Source organism: Lolium rigidum, chromosome 4 (genome assembly GCF_022539505.1).
Source record: "Lolium rigidum isolate FL_2022 chromosome 4, APGP_CSIRO_Lrig_0.1, whole genome shotgun sequence".
Lineage (NCBI taxonomy): Eukaryota > Viridiplantae > Streptophyta > Magnoliopsida > Poales > Poaceae > Lolium > Lolium rigidum.
In genome coordinates this window covers 49,170,345-49,187,542 of record NC_061511.1, presented here as the reverse complement: position 1 = coordinate 49,187,542, position 17,198 = coordinate 49,170,345, and the positions used below count along the sequence as shown (strand labels likewise).

Genomic DNA, 17,198 nt, shown 5'->3' with positions numbered 1-17,198 from the left:
TCCTTTGCATCCACAATGAATCGCTCCCTTCTAATGTTCACCAAGAAAGCAAACCGCAATTCCATCCTAATCAACCAAAAACAGAGAGGCAATGAGCACACCAAAAGCAAAATCAAACGCAATGAGCACTCCATGTCAAATCGACTATTGCACTACACAAGAAAGCTCAATAGGAACAAGTCTTACCCCTCGAGAACCCAGTCGTGGACGCGGCGGGTCTCCGGCCCCACGCCTGCCTCGCCAAGGTCGTCGCCGCCACTAGCCATTCCGTCGAGCAGGTGGAGGGCGCAGTGGCGGAACGAGCGACTAAGTCGCAAGGGGGTGGGGGCAGAGCAGGTGCTCCTGGAGGCGGTGGAGAAGGGGTCCACGCGGGATGGCCGCGCGGCGGCGCCGCGCAGGTGGTGGCGTCGCAGGTCGTGGCGGCAGGGGCGCGGATGGTGGTGCGTGCAGCAGATCGGTGTGTTGCTGTGTGGCGGGAGCAGGGGTAGTTCGGTCTTCACCTATTTGTCATTGCGCGGTCCTACCTGTAAGATCTGGCCCCACTTTCAGTAACGGCAAGAGACGGAAACGTTTGAAGCCTGGCCGTTTGGCCTCGACAGAGCAGCTGCGCCAGAAGCGGTGGCAAAACTGAGCACCATTCTGCTCTAGTGGCAAAACTGAGTCATGCGCGGGCTGTAGTGGCAAACCAATAATTAACCCTAGAAAAAAGGGAAGAAACATCCCATCCTGTTGTTGGACAGGGAGTATATGGGAAGCAGAGCCCTTTATGAGCAACAATCAATTCCTTCTACAGGATGTACCCGATCCAATGTTGGGATCACGTGAAAAAATCCACATAAACTTTAACAGTAACAAGTATATATTTTAATGACTAGAGCTAGATATATCGAATAGTAGTGCATGTACATCATTTGTTGTTATTGCGTCACTAAATGTTTTTTTCAATTATGTTGAACTAAACAAACCTTGTTGTGGCGGGACAGGGAAAGAATATATAAACAAAATTGCAGCATGGCGGCGATGAAACTTTTGATACAAATTTGGGATAGGGAAGTGCAAAAGATAGGACTTGATACAAATTTGAGAAGGGAAAGTGCTCTTCAGAAGAAAAGAAAAAACAGCTATTGATAAAACATCGCACAGTAGAAGTTGCCGCGAGAAGAAGCTTGCGACGAGCTACCAGGATCAATTAGCATACGCAGACGGTGCCTTCACATACCAATCAATGGCGTGAGAGGAAAAACCGAGGTCGGTTGCAGAATTTCCGACCGTTCTTCTTGACGTATTGTGTGATGCCAATGCAGAGACCAGCCCACACGAGGGCTACCACCAAGTGGCGAAGATCGTTCCGGGCTGCAGATTATGGTTTTAAAAAGGCAATCAAATCAAGTTACACATGTCGATATAGAAGAACTTCTACAAGAATTCACTGAAGCATGGAAAAAAATCCCCCATACACGCATGCCTTGGATTGTGGGATTTTCGTAAGTCCCAGAATCTCTTGGATTTTATCCTATAGAGGCCATTTGAAGCATAGGAATGATTCTACCAAATTCATTCTTCCATATGCCATTGATACCATAAGAGTTTCAACATCCACTCCAACCTCTTTTTTCTACTCATGCATGCAGGATTGAGGTTTGAGGCAGTTTCCTATAGTATTCACGTGTCCTGTCCAAATGACTACCCAGGCCATTTCCATGTGTTCTGCAATTATTTGATTCTCTTTGTGCAAAGAGAATATCAAGTCAACAATATTACATTCATGAACGGTCCACATTCATATGCAGATTAACAAAGGGATGGTGAATGCCACCGTGTGCCACAATGTAAGTAAACCATTACGAGCACCCTAATCAGCTTAAAGCCTTAAACTAATTAAAACCATTCAACCGTGTAAATTTCTACAGTCTGAAACCTTACCTTGTCGTAGTGATATCAACATGAACATAGCAGCACCCAGAACCAATGCAAAAGCAACACGGAAGGACTGCAAAGGAGAAACCGTGCGAGTAAGACAGCTTTCAGTGCAATGTAGAACTGATAACAATTGTGATGTCATACGTTAAAGAAGTTTTGAGCACTGAACCAGCTAAACACGCACCTCCAGAGCTCCTGGTTTGCCTGGAACTGCAATGTCCCGACTAACAGATGACACGTAATGTCCTTGAATAAGATCCATGGCATCCTAGAAAGACAAGAAGTTAGCAAAATAATTAGGTATAGATGCACTACGGTTCCATCTTAACACATCTGCTCAGCCAGATACTTGACTTAGCTTCCCATAAACTAGTGCCCATTCATATACAATAAAAGAAAACAGCTATATTTTAGCCCGTTCTACAAATCAAGGTCTTCTCATGTTGCAGATACTTCCCCTGGGCCAGAAAATGCATCCTAAGAGGGCAAACTACCTGCTTAGTACCATCTGCAAAGTTGTTCAAGTAGTATCTAGCAAGTGCATTCCACAGATCATTTAGAATCCCCTGAGTAGTTCGTTTCCCGTACCTAATAGATGAAAACAAATTCATAAATATGGACAACTTAAGTAAAAGAAAATAAAGTGTGCAATAATATTTTCTTTGTAAAGAATGGCAAGAAAAATGGATATACAAACATAAAGCTGAAAAAACTTCAAAAGTCGAAAGAACAGAATATAAAACAAGTGTTTTAGTTTTACGGGTCAATTTCCCTGGATTGGATTGCTGTTGGATTTAAAGGGAGATTTCGCAGCAGCAGTAAAACGTATATCAATTTAACAGTGAAAGTTATGAAGGTGAAACAGGGAGAAGAGATTTACTGCACATTAATGTTGAAGCATCTTAAAAACCTTGAATCAAATAAAATATTAGCAGCTCAGCAGTGAGCATACTCAAGGTGGAAATAATTAATATTTAGTAAACCAAATTGGGGAAATGAAAAGGTAGGAAATAAGGATGCTAACAACTTTAATGCAACACTTGAAAAATATGAGTGTTGAATTTGCTTTATAGAGATTACCGGACAAAGTCTCCCTTCAAAGCAGGAGTACCAGAGTACTGGGTGCTTATTGCATCTCCATGATTAGCCCACACTGAAATTGGTTCCAGTAGCATTGTTTAAAGCCAAGTGTAGGGAGGGTATAAATAGGAACCATGGTTAGTGAATACCATACATAATACTTACAAACTTTATAATCTGCATCAAAAGCTGGATAATTGCTTATTGTATCATTAGCACCAAGAACACCTAGCCGTTGGAGCTGGCTTTCGAGAATTTTTCTCCCAACCATGCTCTGTTTAACCATTGTACATATTATCTTGTTCAGTATGCAGGTCAGGATGGAAGATAAGAGAAAATGCAGTACTTAAAAAGATCGAGACATTAATGGATCATCACAAAAAAATTGGACCAACACGCAAGTACAAATATTTAGAAACTGATAAAGTACATTATGATCTACAACTAGACGTAAGTGAGGCATGTAATCTGACATTCTGACTACATTAATATGATCTTCCGTTCGAGAACAGAGATAATGGTGGTCTAAAAGGCACATATATATATAAGAACCTATGAGCCTGGTGGGAGGGAGGGAGGGAGGTTAAAAAAGAGGATATCTTCTGATATTGATTATGTACCTGAGTTACATTAGTGCGATCTAAGCAATCAATACAATTTGTTCTGACAGTGCCAGTCTGTTCCTCAGTTTTCTTGCCTTCCTCATTCAAAAGGAAGTACCTATACCATAAGAGTAGTAAGACCATGAAAACGGAAGAAGTAAGAGAAATCTATAACAATGTATGATCATTACAATGTACTGTCCTAAGAAAATCCTAGTTCCATGACATCTTCTCCTTTTCTTTGGGAGAGGGAGATTTGACTTCTTTTTCTTAGATGAGTAGATACACCACACAAGCAATGCACTTTAACTTGCACAGTTTTCTGTGACAAGAATAATCCACAACCAGGAATGTGTATATAAACTCCATATAAGTATGCTAGTGCCTCCACAATATTAAAACCTCAGATGTCGTAAGAAAGAGTGCTATATGACTGAGGTATCTGTTGTAGAAGCTTGGGACCCTAAACCAGGAACCGGACACCACAAATTAAACACGTTTATTTTCTGCAGTGAGCATTATTTTTTTTACATCAAATACGTATTACTAATCTAATATAGCATCAAATACATTTTTTAAGCTGATACAGTTAAGCAACGAATCCAGATACAGTTAAGAAACTGCAGAAATAGGCAACAAGAGAAAGTGTAAAAGCAGATTGACATTAACAAACATTCTAAAAAACTGGCAAGTAGTATAAATCATGTATAACTTCATTTCATATCACTTACTTATGCTTCTTAAGATAATCCTCAATTTGATCATACAACTGAGAAAGGCGCTCAAAATGAATATGGCCACAGATTTTATGGAAGTCAAAATGCACGAATCTGCAGTAAGTAGGCGAACATAACACATTTAGGAACAGACAACACAATAGGGGAACTCTAACGTGGACCAAAATATCACCTTATATCTTCACTGAGGATAGGCTCAATTGATTGTTCATATCTTTTATAGAGACGGCCTTCAGCACCACTCTGAATATAGGAATTAGAAAGGCAAGTAAGCTAGTACCATTAGGCCAACAAATATGCATACACAAGCATGACTAGAAATACAAATATGAAAACAAAATCAGTAAATAAGCTTTTTGCAACTTCTGGCACAACATAGGTAGACTTTTTTATTGGACATAAGCTGAACGGAGTAACGTAGTTCCACTGGAAGGAGTGCCATATGCACAATCAGAAATGCAACAGCGGAGTGGCAAATATGGGACAATTCCTAAATGAAGAATTCCGAATCTGATCTGGTAAATCGCACACCCTTACGCTGGAGCAGCAGCCAAAAATCGTAGCAGTTTTTCTAGAAACCACTTAGTTCAGTGAGTCCAAGAGTGCAATACTTACACTGTTGACAAGATCAATAGCCACGACAGCTCCATATTTCTTTTGTAAATCATGAAAGTGTCGCTCAAGCACACGAGCCTGCATAACAAAAACTCACGACAACTTAGGATGAAGAAATCTTAAACCAATACTGCATTCCAGTGCATAGTTAAAATAACATATCAATGCCCTGATGATAAATCAAAATAGAATTAAAAAAAGTTTCAGACAGCTTACCGCCTCCTCTACTCTAATGACATCAAAACTAGGTTTGTATGTCAAATCAACTATCTGCTCCCACAGAAAAGGCATTGAACCTCGAACCTGCAATATACCGTAGTTAAATTGAGTTATTCGGAGATGGTAAAAAGTAAATTGCAGTTTGCTCGTCCTAATTTGGCATCCCTTGCGTGAAACATGAGGGTTAGTATTTCTTTGCTGCTAACATCACATATTTCAACCTTCATTGCAGTAGTTGTAGACACCGACCTGCGAATCTGACAGCCAGGCCGTCATTTGCCTACATCAGGCCCGAACAGTCAGGTTCACGGGTCAGATCGGGTTGTATTTCTTTGCAAACAACAACAGAAGGGCCTATGGCAGAGAAATATTAATGGTGGAGCTCCACTGCAAGTGGTGTCAAATTAGGTGGTGAAACTGTAATTGAGTCTGAAGATCCTCGTGACGATTTGAAGGCTTTTATCACACAAACTACATCAAACGAAACCAAATAGCTAAAAAAGAAGAGAAGACCCTTGAACATCAGAAGCATTAAATAAACCAATAGCCCAACCGGGTGATTTTCAATTTTTGTGTAGAAACCTACTTGTACATAAGATGCTGTAAATCCCTTTGATTGCATTATCTGCTCTGATTCAACAAAATTTGCTGCATGGCCCTCTGGATCAGCGCCTCGTCTCCAACACCGTGTACCTTCAGTAACCAATAGCTTCGTAATAAATATTTAATGGTACACACACTGCTGAATTTCTTGAGAAAGTATGGCCGGGAATGAGTACAAATTTACAAATTAGTGAAAGGGAACTCATGATCAAACTTATTTTGATGCTTCAGAACTCTCACCTATCCTTCGTGTGCACCTGCGTGCAATCATGGTTACATTTACCTTTTCTGACCTAACTTCTGCATGTATGTTCTGAAAATCTGATATGTAGTTAAGTTACAACAACTAAAATAAATATACTTGATCCTAAAAATAGTCACTATGTTCCAAAACAGATGACGTCCTAAAAAGAGTGCAGTCAAACTTCTCTATCAATGAACACAAATTTACAGCAATTGCACTATTCTCAAACCCAGTTCAGCTTCTGCCATTGTTTTTCAACGAATTATACAAATGCCAAAGTAATGGTCAAAGTTGTATATGTTTAGACCATGAAAAGTCAAAAACAGAAATGGCGGAATCTGAATTGAGTTCAAAAGTAGTGGTGTTGGTGTGAACTCCCACAATGTACTCAGATTGGTTAGATACAAATGGTAATACATTCTTTTTAAATCTTCTACTTACATATTAATCTCAAAAGTAATGGTCAATGCAAAGTCAAAAACGTCATCTATTTTGGAACGGGAGACTAAATCATGATCTGTTATCGTGGGTAACGAGTTGGAATATGACATTGAGCGAAGGATACTTCCTTGAATGACCGGCAATAAGTATTGGTCGAGCTGTGAAGGAAGAAAGAAGAGATCAAAATACTTTACAGATATTGGATCTTAGATTCTTAAAAATGGAAATTACAAAAAGAAAAGGTTAATCCTACTTTGCTCTCAATTAGTGGCTCCAACAAGTAACCATTCCAAAGAAATCTTGGTTCTGCCTGCAAAGAACGTAGTAAATTGGTCTGTGCACTAGAATCGTGTTCACATGTTCAGAGTACTGCACATTTAATACAAGAAAAAAATAGGGGAAAATGATGTTATCTTTTGAAAAATATGCAGATTGTTTATGCATGATATTGGCGCTTAGTTCATATAGTCACTCCAAATTTTCTACAGACATCAAATCAATGATTAATTTTTCTACAGTTGCACTGTAATCTTCTGACCATGGAAGGCTGCAACAGAAATTCCTACCTAGCATCCCATGTAGCACAGAACAAACTACAAATGATTGCAGACTACTCAAAAAGTCAAAAGAATGGACAAAAGATTGGCCCCTCAATGTGTAAGCAAGATCCAGCATCACATAAATAGAAGGCAACAAACCTGTCTCCAAAGTGGAAGCGCCTTGAACTTGTCGCCGAGGTCATATAGCCTCTGTAAACTGTAATAATCGAAGGGGCAAAGATAAATGGCTTGCAGACTTGTAATGACAAGAGAAAATTAAGACGATAGCAAGACTACATTGGTTGATTCCAGAATTTTAACTGGATGAATATTTGGTAGCCAGTTTACAAGGCCAAGTACATGTTTTCTTTGGAACTATGTATACAACTAAACGACATGGTAAAAGAAAGGAACCATATACGATACCCACGTAAGTGTCAAGTTGGTCTCGTATGAGAAGTACAGGCCTATAGACCTCTCCGCAGCATCAATGAGTTCAGAGAACTCGTTCTCCATCTTTTTCTGGCGACAACAACTCCAGGTCAATTAAACGCAACACAGACGGAAACACCATAGGAACAAGTGAGTAACCATCGCGCGCCGGACCTGCTCAGCCGAAGAAGCGGTGTGGCAGGGCAGAGCCTTGAGCCCCGTGACTCTGAAGACCGCGTGCCCCATGTAGGAGCCGACGCAGTCGCGGTCGGTGATCACCAGGCAGTACGAGCCGGCCGCGAGCCTGAGCACTCCCATCACACCAAACACGATCCTGACTTTCGGGTTCGCAGAGGGGCCGCGCGGCGGCAGCTCCTCCACCAGGTTCATGGACCCGTTGGTGCGGTTTACTGACAGGAACAGGTCGGCGAGGCCGTCGACCGGCTCGAACAGGTACCGGTCCGCGAACTCCCACAGCCGCAGCCGCGTGTGCAGCTTCGGGGGCGGGGATGGAGACGCCTCGTTCGGCGCGGCCATTGCTGTGTACCCTGAAACAGTAAGCATGGTGAATCTTCTGAACGACAGAGATTCATGGTAGCAGTGGATAGTTGGGCTTAAGAAATGGCAGTTACGATAGAACAAGAATATATAGACAAAGAAACTTAATTTTTCACTGAAAACTTGTCCCGTTCCGTATCAGTTATTCCTGTGACCACTAAAAAGCTCTCACATTTACCATTTTGAACATTAAGCCAATGATGTAAAGGGACCTGGTAAGATAGTTTCGGTGTATATATACCGGTTACTTTATTGTGTTCCAAGAGGAGAAATGTCGATATGTTTTCAGCAGTGAATTGTATGCAGAATATTGTGCAAAAAGACAAACACCGTCGTTGTACTAATGTTGTGCAAAATAAATGGCGCAGAAACTTTCTTGAAAAGTCGTTGGCATCCCTTACTGTATTTGAATGTTTGAAACTATCGATCTCCTAGCTAGGGGCGGGTGAGAGACAAAGCTGTTCTTTACAGGGCCACTAGTGAAATCACGGAAACGGCAAGGGAATGCGCGCGGCTCCGTAAGACGAGTCACGAATCGTCCAAGATTCGGAAAGGAGGATTGATCCTACATTCTACAATCTGGAAGGAGAAAACCTGCTAGCATTGGGACGGAGCTCCGGCGGCGTTACCTGGGAGAGGAGCGGAGGCGCGCGGTGGATCCGTGTGGCGACGCGCGGTCGGGGTCGGGGTGGAGGCGAGGTCGCGAGAGCGCGGGGGCGGACGGTGAGAAGTATACGGGGAGGAGGGGGAGGAGAGGCGCGCGGCGGGGGGCGTGCTTCGTGGTGGCCCGCGCGTCGCGGGCGGGCGCGGCTCCATGGACGGACGCGCGAAGGTCGGCCGAGGGAGTTCATTTCCACGTTAATGTACTTTTTTTTATTGGGAAATAAGGTATTCCTGGATAAGTTGTTTTTACCTTTGTTATTGCAGATTAAAAAAATTAAAAACCAATTGTTTACATAAAAATATTATTAACATCTAGGTGCAAAACAAATATTACCATCTACAATACAAAACCTATTGCACTAAAATTATCAAAAAGTATGCTTTCATATTAGTATGCGTTTTGTATTATGGAGGTTAATATTTTCTATATACTTAATCAAACTTTATAAAACTGCTTAGAAATGTGAATAAACCCAAGGTGCAGGGTAAATAAAAATCCTACAAAGAATCATGCCCCACCACCGAGCACTAAAGTATGTATCTGTCTCTCGTGCTCACCTAGATTCTAAATTGTTCGTCGAGATTCACCCGTTTGCCAAAATTCTTGCGGCATCCTCTGTTGTGAGTCTATGTACTCGCGCTCGAAGACCTTCACACGGTTTCTATATTCTTTTTGTCGTGCTCTTGAGAGCGGTATCCTTCCTAATGTGCAAGTATTGCGACTTCATATGCAAGCACGGACATTGATCATGGTGACCTTCCGCACACTTTTGAACCCAAGTTCCCCACCGGCGTTCTTTTGCCACTTGAAGTACCTATTATTGTCTTCAGTAGTATTGGCATTGCATCGGAAGATGCACAAAATTTGGGAAATGTTACCGAAAGAAATATGTGGGCGTGGGCGGAGTCGACTGTGGCGTGGTGATATAGTGGCAGGTATGCGAAACCCAAGCCCAGATTTCCCAAATTGGTATAGAAAAACCTGAGCACTACATTGGGTACCAGAAGAAGCTGAATTTACTTTAGGAAATTCGGTTAGTAAGTCACGATACCCGGATTTCGCAATGCATGCCCACTCGACCCCCCCCCCCACACCCCCCACCCCATCCCACACACACACACACCTCCACCACTACCCAACTCCCCACCCTGTGTTCGCCTCTCCCACGCCCAACGCCACAACGTCAAGCTGCTCAAACCGTCATAGATCAGTCGCCGTGTCTGACCGCTCGAGAGTCACCACCAGCCCGATCTTGAGTTGCTTTCACTTGTGTATATTTCAGGCAAGCTAGGATTTATGCGAACCCGGATCTGAAAAGTGGGGAACCCGAATTGTGAGGTAGTAACTTTCCTAAGCAAAATTTAGGTGTCACGTTCAGAAACTCGAAATGAATTACCCCTGAATTACCTGGCTTGAAATTTGAAGTGAACCTACGAAAAAATTTGATGGTCCGCTAGAGTTTTTTCTACTGAGTTGAGCAAGAGCAAAGGTTTAAAAGCAGTACGCAGTTTTTCATTTTCGTTATTCTAAAAAGCTCCGTCGCATACCCAAGCTGGAAGAAATCGTGGCTCTCCCACTGACAGCACGAATCTCCAGGCCCGAGGCACAGCACAGGAAGTCTGAATTTTGTCCTCGTCCCACCGCGCCGCCGCAGGGATGCAAGCAGCTTCACGGAGAGGCGCGGCGGCAGCTGCGGCGGCGGCGGCGGCAGCGAGCTTCCACTCCACCGCCGCCGCGGCGCTCTCCAAATCCACGGTACGCCCACCCCACCCCGTCCTCCGCTCCAACGTCTCCCTGTCCCCCTTCCCTTTCGTCTGAATCAAATCAACCCCAATTCTCGCCACGAATTTTAAAGAGGAATATTTTCACGAACTGAAGTAGTACCAAAGTCTTTAAAAGAGGAATAATTACTACGCAAAGCCTGCAGGATGATACATAGATAGAACGAGTCACCGTGTCAGCTAGGCACTGGATGCATCCCTTCTGCGACTAACATCGATGCCGCAGTTCTGAATGGTGACCCAGCGGTATCGGAGAGATTGGGTCATCTTTTCTGTGCAATCCATGTGCTAACTCGGAAGTATGTCAGTTCATGCAATTCAGTTTGTGGCTAGAATTCAACAGTTGCACGCATTTCTTGTACACTAGTTTCCTGATGATGTACTATATGTAACACCAAACTGTATCCCATTAAACGGATGCCCGAGCGCCTGTGGAAAGATGCAGCATTTGCGTTTATTCGATTATCATTTCAGACCTGACTTTGATGGTTCAGGAACTCTTCTCATGCAGCCTCACATCCGATTCAACGTCCGGGAGAGGCGCACTGATGCAAAGAATGCTCTCAAGAACATTCTGCTTAACGGTGGCCCTTTTCAGGTATTGTCACCAACTCACCATTTCCGCCAATTTGTCGACTTCCTAGTTTGCGAACTTGTGCTAGCTACCTAGGCAAAGAGAGAAAAAAGTCATTCAGAACATTTTATCGTGGTATAGCTGAACTATTCAGATCTCTTCGATCTATGCTTGACCAATGGGAAAATCAACTCTGCGACAACGCGCTTCTTTTATTTGATTGCTTTGAAAGCATTTGCGTTTTTCTGTTAACGGGCATATTTTGAAACCAGTCTAAACTTTGTCAATAGGAAAGAGGTAATAAACAATCGAGGCAGCAGAAATCTGGTGGCAAATCGAAAGTCCGCTCTGGTCCTGGAATTAATCCACATAGCAAAGGCAGACGTAAGTTCACTCTCCAACCTGTATTTACTCAAGACCAGCCTGCATTTTGTGATCCCTAAACAGCCTGCTGTTGAACACCTTCAAGTGTACATTGGCTGGATTTGTTCACAATTAAAATTGTGCGAGAGCATTGACTATCTTCTTAAAGTTTCTTTTCTGTTCTTTAACTGGATTGTCATTTATTCAGTGTACATGCTTTTCTATAGTCCATGCTGTTATATTACGGACTTCAACTTGTAGTACAGCGTTCTCTTTAATGTACGTGGACTATCATTACTAGCTTCTGGAGTCTAACTGTTCTTGGAGCATAGTTTATCTTTCTCTACCTTGAAAAGGGTAAACAACATTTACTTTACAATTATTTTCAGTATATTTTTGGCGATAACAAACGCACCATGATTTGTTCTATAGGTGGGATAGACTGGCGAAACTTTGATGACGACGACTGCAGTGATGGCCCTTCTGGGACCTTTGGCGGCAAGGCGTCTTTTACCTGGTACTGGCCCGGGGAGGATGATGACCTTGGCAGTACTCCTAACGGGTTTCAGTGGAGGGAAGAGCCTCGGTCTACCAAATCGAGGGAAAGAGTTTGGAATGAAAGTGATGTAGACGAGGAAGAGCAGCCTTGTCGTGATGATCTAAAGAGCCATAGATTATCTCTTGGCTTGCCAGCCTCGGGTCCCTTAAAACTTGACCACATCAAGTCTGCGTAAGTCTTAGAGCATGTCTGTCGCATTTGCAATGTTTCATACGGTAGAGTTTTAAATTTGTTTTTTCTTGTGCGCTATGCTTCCGCAGTTTTCGCGCATCAGCTCTCAAGTGGCACCCGGACAAGCACCAAGGGTCTTCACAGGTTAGTAGGCTTTGCAACTTCTATCTCACTGGGTGCAAATTCTGAGCTAGAACCTGTGTAAAGGTGCTGAAAACAACTGTATTTGCAGCCTGAAGCAGAGGAGAAGTTCAGACGCTGCGTAGAAGCATACAACGAATTGGCTGGCCCTTTCAAACCGAGTAGCTAACCAGCCACCAGTCTGGTTCATGTCAAGCATCCAGGAGCATTGGAGTTCTCTTTCCTGGATTTTGGAGCATCGCCAAAACTTGGTTTTGAAGTGTTCATGTTATACATTTTTTAGCTAGAAACAAGTTATTTCCAGTGTCAGCTAATGCACAATGTGCTAATAAAACAAACCCTATATCTGGGTTTGGTTCTTGTTCGTAGCATGTAAACCTTTGAAACTTTCATCAGGTAATTGAAACTGACAATGGCATACCTAACCAGTTGTAACACTTTCAGATGAAAGACATAAACCAGTAATGAACAGTTGATGATCCTGTGGAAAAGCAGTTCATACCTCATCCATGGATGATCACTGTATAACACTCAGATCTTCAAAAATACCAAAAATTTAAAATGATTTTTTCAGAGCTTTTGTTTTCTAGTGTTCATGTAGTGTCATTTTGATTTATAACCAAGTTATTTCTGAGTGTCAGGTAATGCACAATGTCCTACTAAAACAAATTTGGTTTTGGTTGTTTGTTCAAATATTTGAATTTTATTCTTGGTCTTACCATGGAAGTTTTTAGAAGGTTATCAGGTAACTGGATCTGAACACCGCAGTAACTGAACCATTCATAACATTTTCAGATTAAAAGACATGTAAGCCAAAGATAAACAGTTGATGACCACATGGAAAAGCAGTTCATACTTCATCCATGGATGGCCACTGTATAACACTTTCAGATCTAAAATAAATCAAAAATTCGACATAATTCACCAATCAGAGCAATAATACATATAACTTATAAGCTATTACAGCTCAAGCTCCAATAAATCCAATCCAACCAACCAAGTTTGACAACTGATCTCACAAACACACACTGTGACATGCACAAACATAGATAGTGTACTTGCACTTGCACATGGGGCCACCACATATACAAGTGGCGTATCCCAAGAGTAGTCATGTCTGGGAAAAAAACACAGCTTGCAAATCTGCAATACATAGCTAGAAGAATGAACCAAAGATAACTCCCAAGACTAGACGATAACAGCAGAGCACTCGCGGAAATCAGAAGCACTTCCTGTGGACGATTGCTGGGCCAGATTCATCATACTCGTCCTTCGATATCCACATCTGGTAAAAAATAGTCACGTATCATAACATAATTCAGATGTTGGTTTGCCTGAAGCCTGATATAGTAAGGTATAAAGGTGAAGTTGAACAAGTGTATGCAGTAGACTAGTGCAAGACAGTACCTGTTGGAAAGTGCTGAGTGAGGCTAGAATGGACCCTCCGATCCAGACACTGTACTTCCTCTCAGGTGGAGCAACGACCTTGATCTTCATGCTGCTCGGAGCGAGCGCGGTGATCTCCTTGCTCATACGGTCAGCAATACCTGGGAACATAGTTGTGCCTCCACTGAGCACGATGTTGCCATACAGGTCCTTCCTGATATCCACGTCACACTTCATGATGGAGTTGTAGGTCGTCTCGTGGATTCCAGAGGACTCCATGCCGATCATGGATGGCTGGAAGAGGACCTCAGGACACCTGAACCTCTCTGCCCCAATCGTGATTACTTGACCGTCAGGCAGCTCGTAGCTTTTCTCAACTGAGGAACTGTTCTTGGCAGTTTCCAGCTCCTGTTCATAATCAAGGGCAACGTATGCAAGCTTCTCCTTGATGTCCCTTACAATTTCCCGCTCGGCTGAGGTTGTGAAGGAGTAGCCTCTTTCGGTGAGAATCTTCATTAGAGAATCCGTGAGATCCCGGCCAGCAAGATCCAAACGAAGAATGGCATGAGGAAGCGCATATCCTTCGTAAATGGGCACAGTGTGGCTGACACCATCACCAGAGTCGAGAACAATACCTGTAGATTGAAAAAACCTTCAGCCACAAATTACTGCACTAAACTAAATATAGCTTCACAGCATGATAATTACAATTACTTTCTGAATGCATATGGTATAGCAAGCACTGAGCAGTAATCAAAATTGGCATATCCAACTTACGCAAATTAGTGGATGGCATATGATAAGCATTACGAAAACTGTTTAACATATATCATGACTTAATTATAGGAACTTGACAACAGTTCTACCAGTGGATGGCAGCATAAGCGAAGCATCAAATTGAACTAAAAAGTGGAAACAATTCATACCAGTAGTACGGCCACTTGCATAAAGGGAGAGCACCGCCTGAATCGCAACATACATGGCAGGAACATTGAAAGTCTCAAACATAATCTGGGTCATCTTCTCTCTGTTGGCCTTTGGGTTCAAAGGAGCCTCAGTAAGCAACACAGGGTGCTCCTCAGGCGCCACACGGAGCTCATTGTAAAAAGTGTGATGCCAGATCTTCTCCATGTCATCCCAGTTGCTCACAATACCATGCTCGATTGGGTATTTCAGCGTGAGGATACCTCTCTTGGACTGTGCCTCATCACCAACATAGGCATCCTTCTGTCCCATTCCTACCATAACACCAGTGTGCCGAGGGCGGCCAACTATGCTAGGGAAAACAGCCCTTGGTGCATCATCTCCAGCGAAACCAGCCTAGATAATAAACCATGAGAAATGTCATATTAACAAATGCAGGAGATGACAGTGTAACAGCTGAGAGAGAAAAAAAATTCTGACCTTGACCATTCCGGTTCCATTGTCGCAAACAAGAGGCTGGATGTCCTCACCGTCAGCCATTGTCTACAGAATATCTGCAAGTAGCATAAGAATGATATCAATTAACAGCAAGCACTAGTGTCCCGCTAGAGAAATCCATGGCTTGTGAGTTTTGGCAAAACAGCGATGGAAGTGTGCTATGTGCTGCCTAGAAAGTCAAAAGACACCGATCAAAATTTACAAAGAAAACACTGAAATGGAACTAGGGAAGGCCCCTGATTTTCCGGAAATTTCTCACAGGAGACTGTGTAAACAACTTAATGTGTTATAGTTCCATCTTCTTGTTGAATAGAAGATTGGCCAAAAGTAATGCTTTTACACAGTAGAGTACGCTGTTAAAAAAAAGTAAAATTTTGACACAGAATCACAAAGAGTTTGTGAAAAACAACTTAATGTGTAAAAGTGGTTCAATCTTTTTGACACAAAATCAGGGAAAGCCCCCTGATCTTCTGTAAATTTCTCACAAGGAATAAACAAGAGACTGTGGAAACAACTTAAAGTTCACCAAAAGCAATGCATTTACACACTACGCTGTTATTAAATAAAAAAAACACCGAAAGCAATGCATTACGCATTACTCTGGCTCCAAACACTAAGTATGCCTGTAAGCTTGTAGCTTGCAGGCAATAGTACTTTATAAATAAAACATGTGCATCCCGCAACTGCACATTCCGATTCCTACAACTAAAGCTACAATTTTCTGTGCTGGAACTGCTCCACATAAAGCTAGGATTTTACCTAAACTTTCAAGACAGCTACCCGGCACAAGGACTGCAGGAGGTCCAAGCCTCAGACCAGCTTGCCTATGACTAACGCAAAACCGAAACGAAAATCTCTGAAAGCATGCCTACATCAATGTCATTTGGTGCCCCGTGTACCCAACAGCAGGGCTCGCCTAGGTGCCCCATGAGACGCCGATGCGCAATTCGGACGGTTTTCTTGCGAGCAGTAACGGGAGGAGTGACCCGTATGTTTCGACCGTATAGTTCGCAGCTCTCTGCTACTCCACATGCCACACATGAAATCGGTGTCCGTGTCCCCGAACCGAAACCTTGGCAGGAGCCAGTAGCGATGAAGCAGGGATCGGTCAGTGGAGGAACAGGGGGGAAATCTACGCGCGCGCGTCGACGTGGCGTCTACAGCTGCAACGACCGGTAGAACGCAAGCAGGAAACCGGGCCAGCGACCCGGCCGCCACGGATCTGCGCAGGACGGGAAGCGATCGTGCTTGAGGAAAGCAACAGCAACCAGCCCGGTGGCGGATCTTTGCCCCGGCCGCCCAGATCCGGCGCCCCGGGGCCGGATCTCGGACGCCGCGAAGTCGCACGAGCGCAAGATCCAGCTCCCTGCTGCTGCTAGCGGACCACGCTCGCTACAGGGAGGAGCAGAGGGGGAGAGAGAGAGGTTACCGTTGCTCGGCGTGGCGGAGGCGGCTGCGGGCTGCGGGTGGCGATGCGATCGGAGCAGGAGGAGGAGGGTGGAAGAGGAGAAGAGGAGGGTGGCTGGCGCTATAACTGCTGCCGCTCTGGCGCTGGATCTCGCTCCTCACTCACGCCGCTGTCTGCTGTCGGCCTGCTGACGCGACCACGAGAAGAAGAAAAAACCGTTTCTTTCTTTTTTCTCGGATCATTCTTTGAACTTTCAACGCGCACTCGTCGGAACGGAACGGCTGGCCCAGAACACGCTGGGCTTTGCTGTGGATCCAGGCCGGCCCCTTCAGTGGGTTGCACATGGGACGGGCCCATCCCTGAGAGCACCTATTGGCCGCCTTAAGCGGAGCGGAAGATTGTCTCCGCTCAGGCCGGCGCGATCCATAGCCACATATGGGCCATCGATTTATTTATCTAAATATTATCTTAGGTAATTCCAATAGATGGCTACGTAGTTGCTCCTCTAGTACTAGTGAGACCGAATGCCTAGATACATCCTTTCTATTTAATCATACAAGTACAATCCCTTTTGTTTACTTTCAGTATTGTTTTACTTTATTCTTGTTAAGTTCATTGTTATTTCTTACCTTAAACCTCTGTCAAATACCGTCATGCTATAACCTATAGAGTATACTATTTCCAAACTCTGTTTTGGGTGTGAAAGTGGCCGCACTGACAACGCGGCTGCGGGGTTGTG

At 43.6% G+C, this 17,198-nt stretch overlaps 3 protein-coding genes across 4 annotated transcripts; 1 reads left to right on the top strand and 2 right to left on the bottom strand.

Annotated features, from left to right (window-relative positions):
* Positions 1–935: 935 nt before the first annotated feature.
* On the bottom strand, positions 936–7,969 carry LOC124708851 (phosphoinositide phosphatase SAC7-like). The gene is made up of 18 exons (XM_047240496.1): positions 7,607–7,969; positions 7,431–7,522; positions 7,160–7,217; positions 6,715–6,771; positions 6,586–6,619; positions 6,017–6,097; positions 5,760–5,866; positions 5,171–5,257; positions 4,955–5,032; positions 4,512–4,582; positions 4,334–4,432; positions 3,621–3,720; positions 3,166–3,274; positions 3,001–3,073; positions 2,415–2,508; positions 2,105–2,188; positions 1,924–1,990; positions 936–1,353 (listed from the first exon to the last, which is right to left on the bottom strand). Exons 1-18 carry the CDS (start codon positions 7,967–7,969, stop codon positions 1,223–1,225), a joined length of 1,785 nt encoding a protein of 594 aa, XP_047096452.1. The 3' UTR covers positions 936–1,222.
* Positions 7,970–10,310: 2,341 nt separating this feature from the next.
* On the top strand, positions 10,311–12,663 carry LOC124649607. The gene is made up of 6 exons (XM_047189205.1): positions 10,311–10,409; positions 10,947–11,033; positions 11,300–11,393; positions 11,805–12,102; positions 12,192–12,246; positions 12,335–12,663. Exons 1-6 carry the CDS (start codon positions 10,311–10,313, stop codon positions 12,410–12,412), a joined length of 711 nt encoding a protein of 236 aa, XP_047045161.1. The 3' UTR covers positions 12,413–12,663.
* Positions 12,664–13,137: 474 nt separating this feature from the next.
* Positions 13,138–16,591, bottom strand: LOC124708130 (actin-97-like). 2 transcript variants are annotated; one of them, XM_047239819.1, is made up of 5 exons: positions 16,481–16,591; positions 15,034–15,107; positions 14,556–14,949; positions 13,646–14,264; positions 13,138–13,528 (listed from the first exon to the last, which is right to left on the bottom strand). In XM_047239819.1, exons 2-5 carry the CDS (start codon positions 15,091–15,093, stop codon positions 13,432–13,434), a joined length of 1,170 nt encoding a protein of 389 aa, XP_047095775.1. In that variant the 5' UTR covers positions 15,094–15,107; positions 16,481–16,591; the 3' UTR covers positions 13,138–13,431. The 2 variants fall into 2 exon arrangements, with proteins under 2 accessions (XP_047095775.1, XP_047095774.1); XM_047239818.1 differs by having other exon boundaries at positions 13,651–14,264; positions 16,481–16,585.
* Positions 16,592–17,198: the final 607 nt, after the last annotated feature.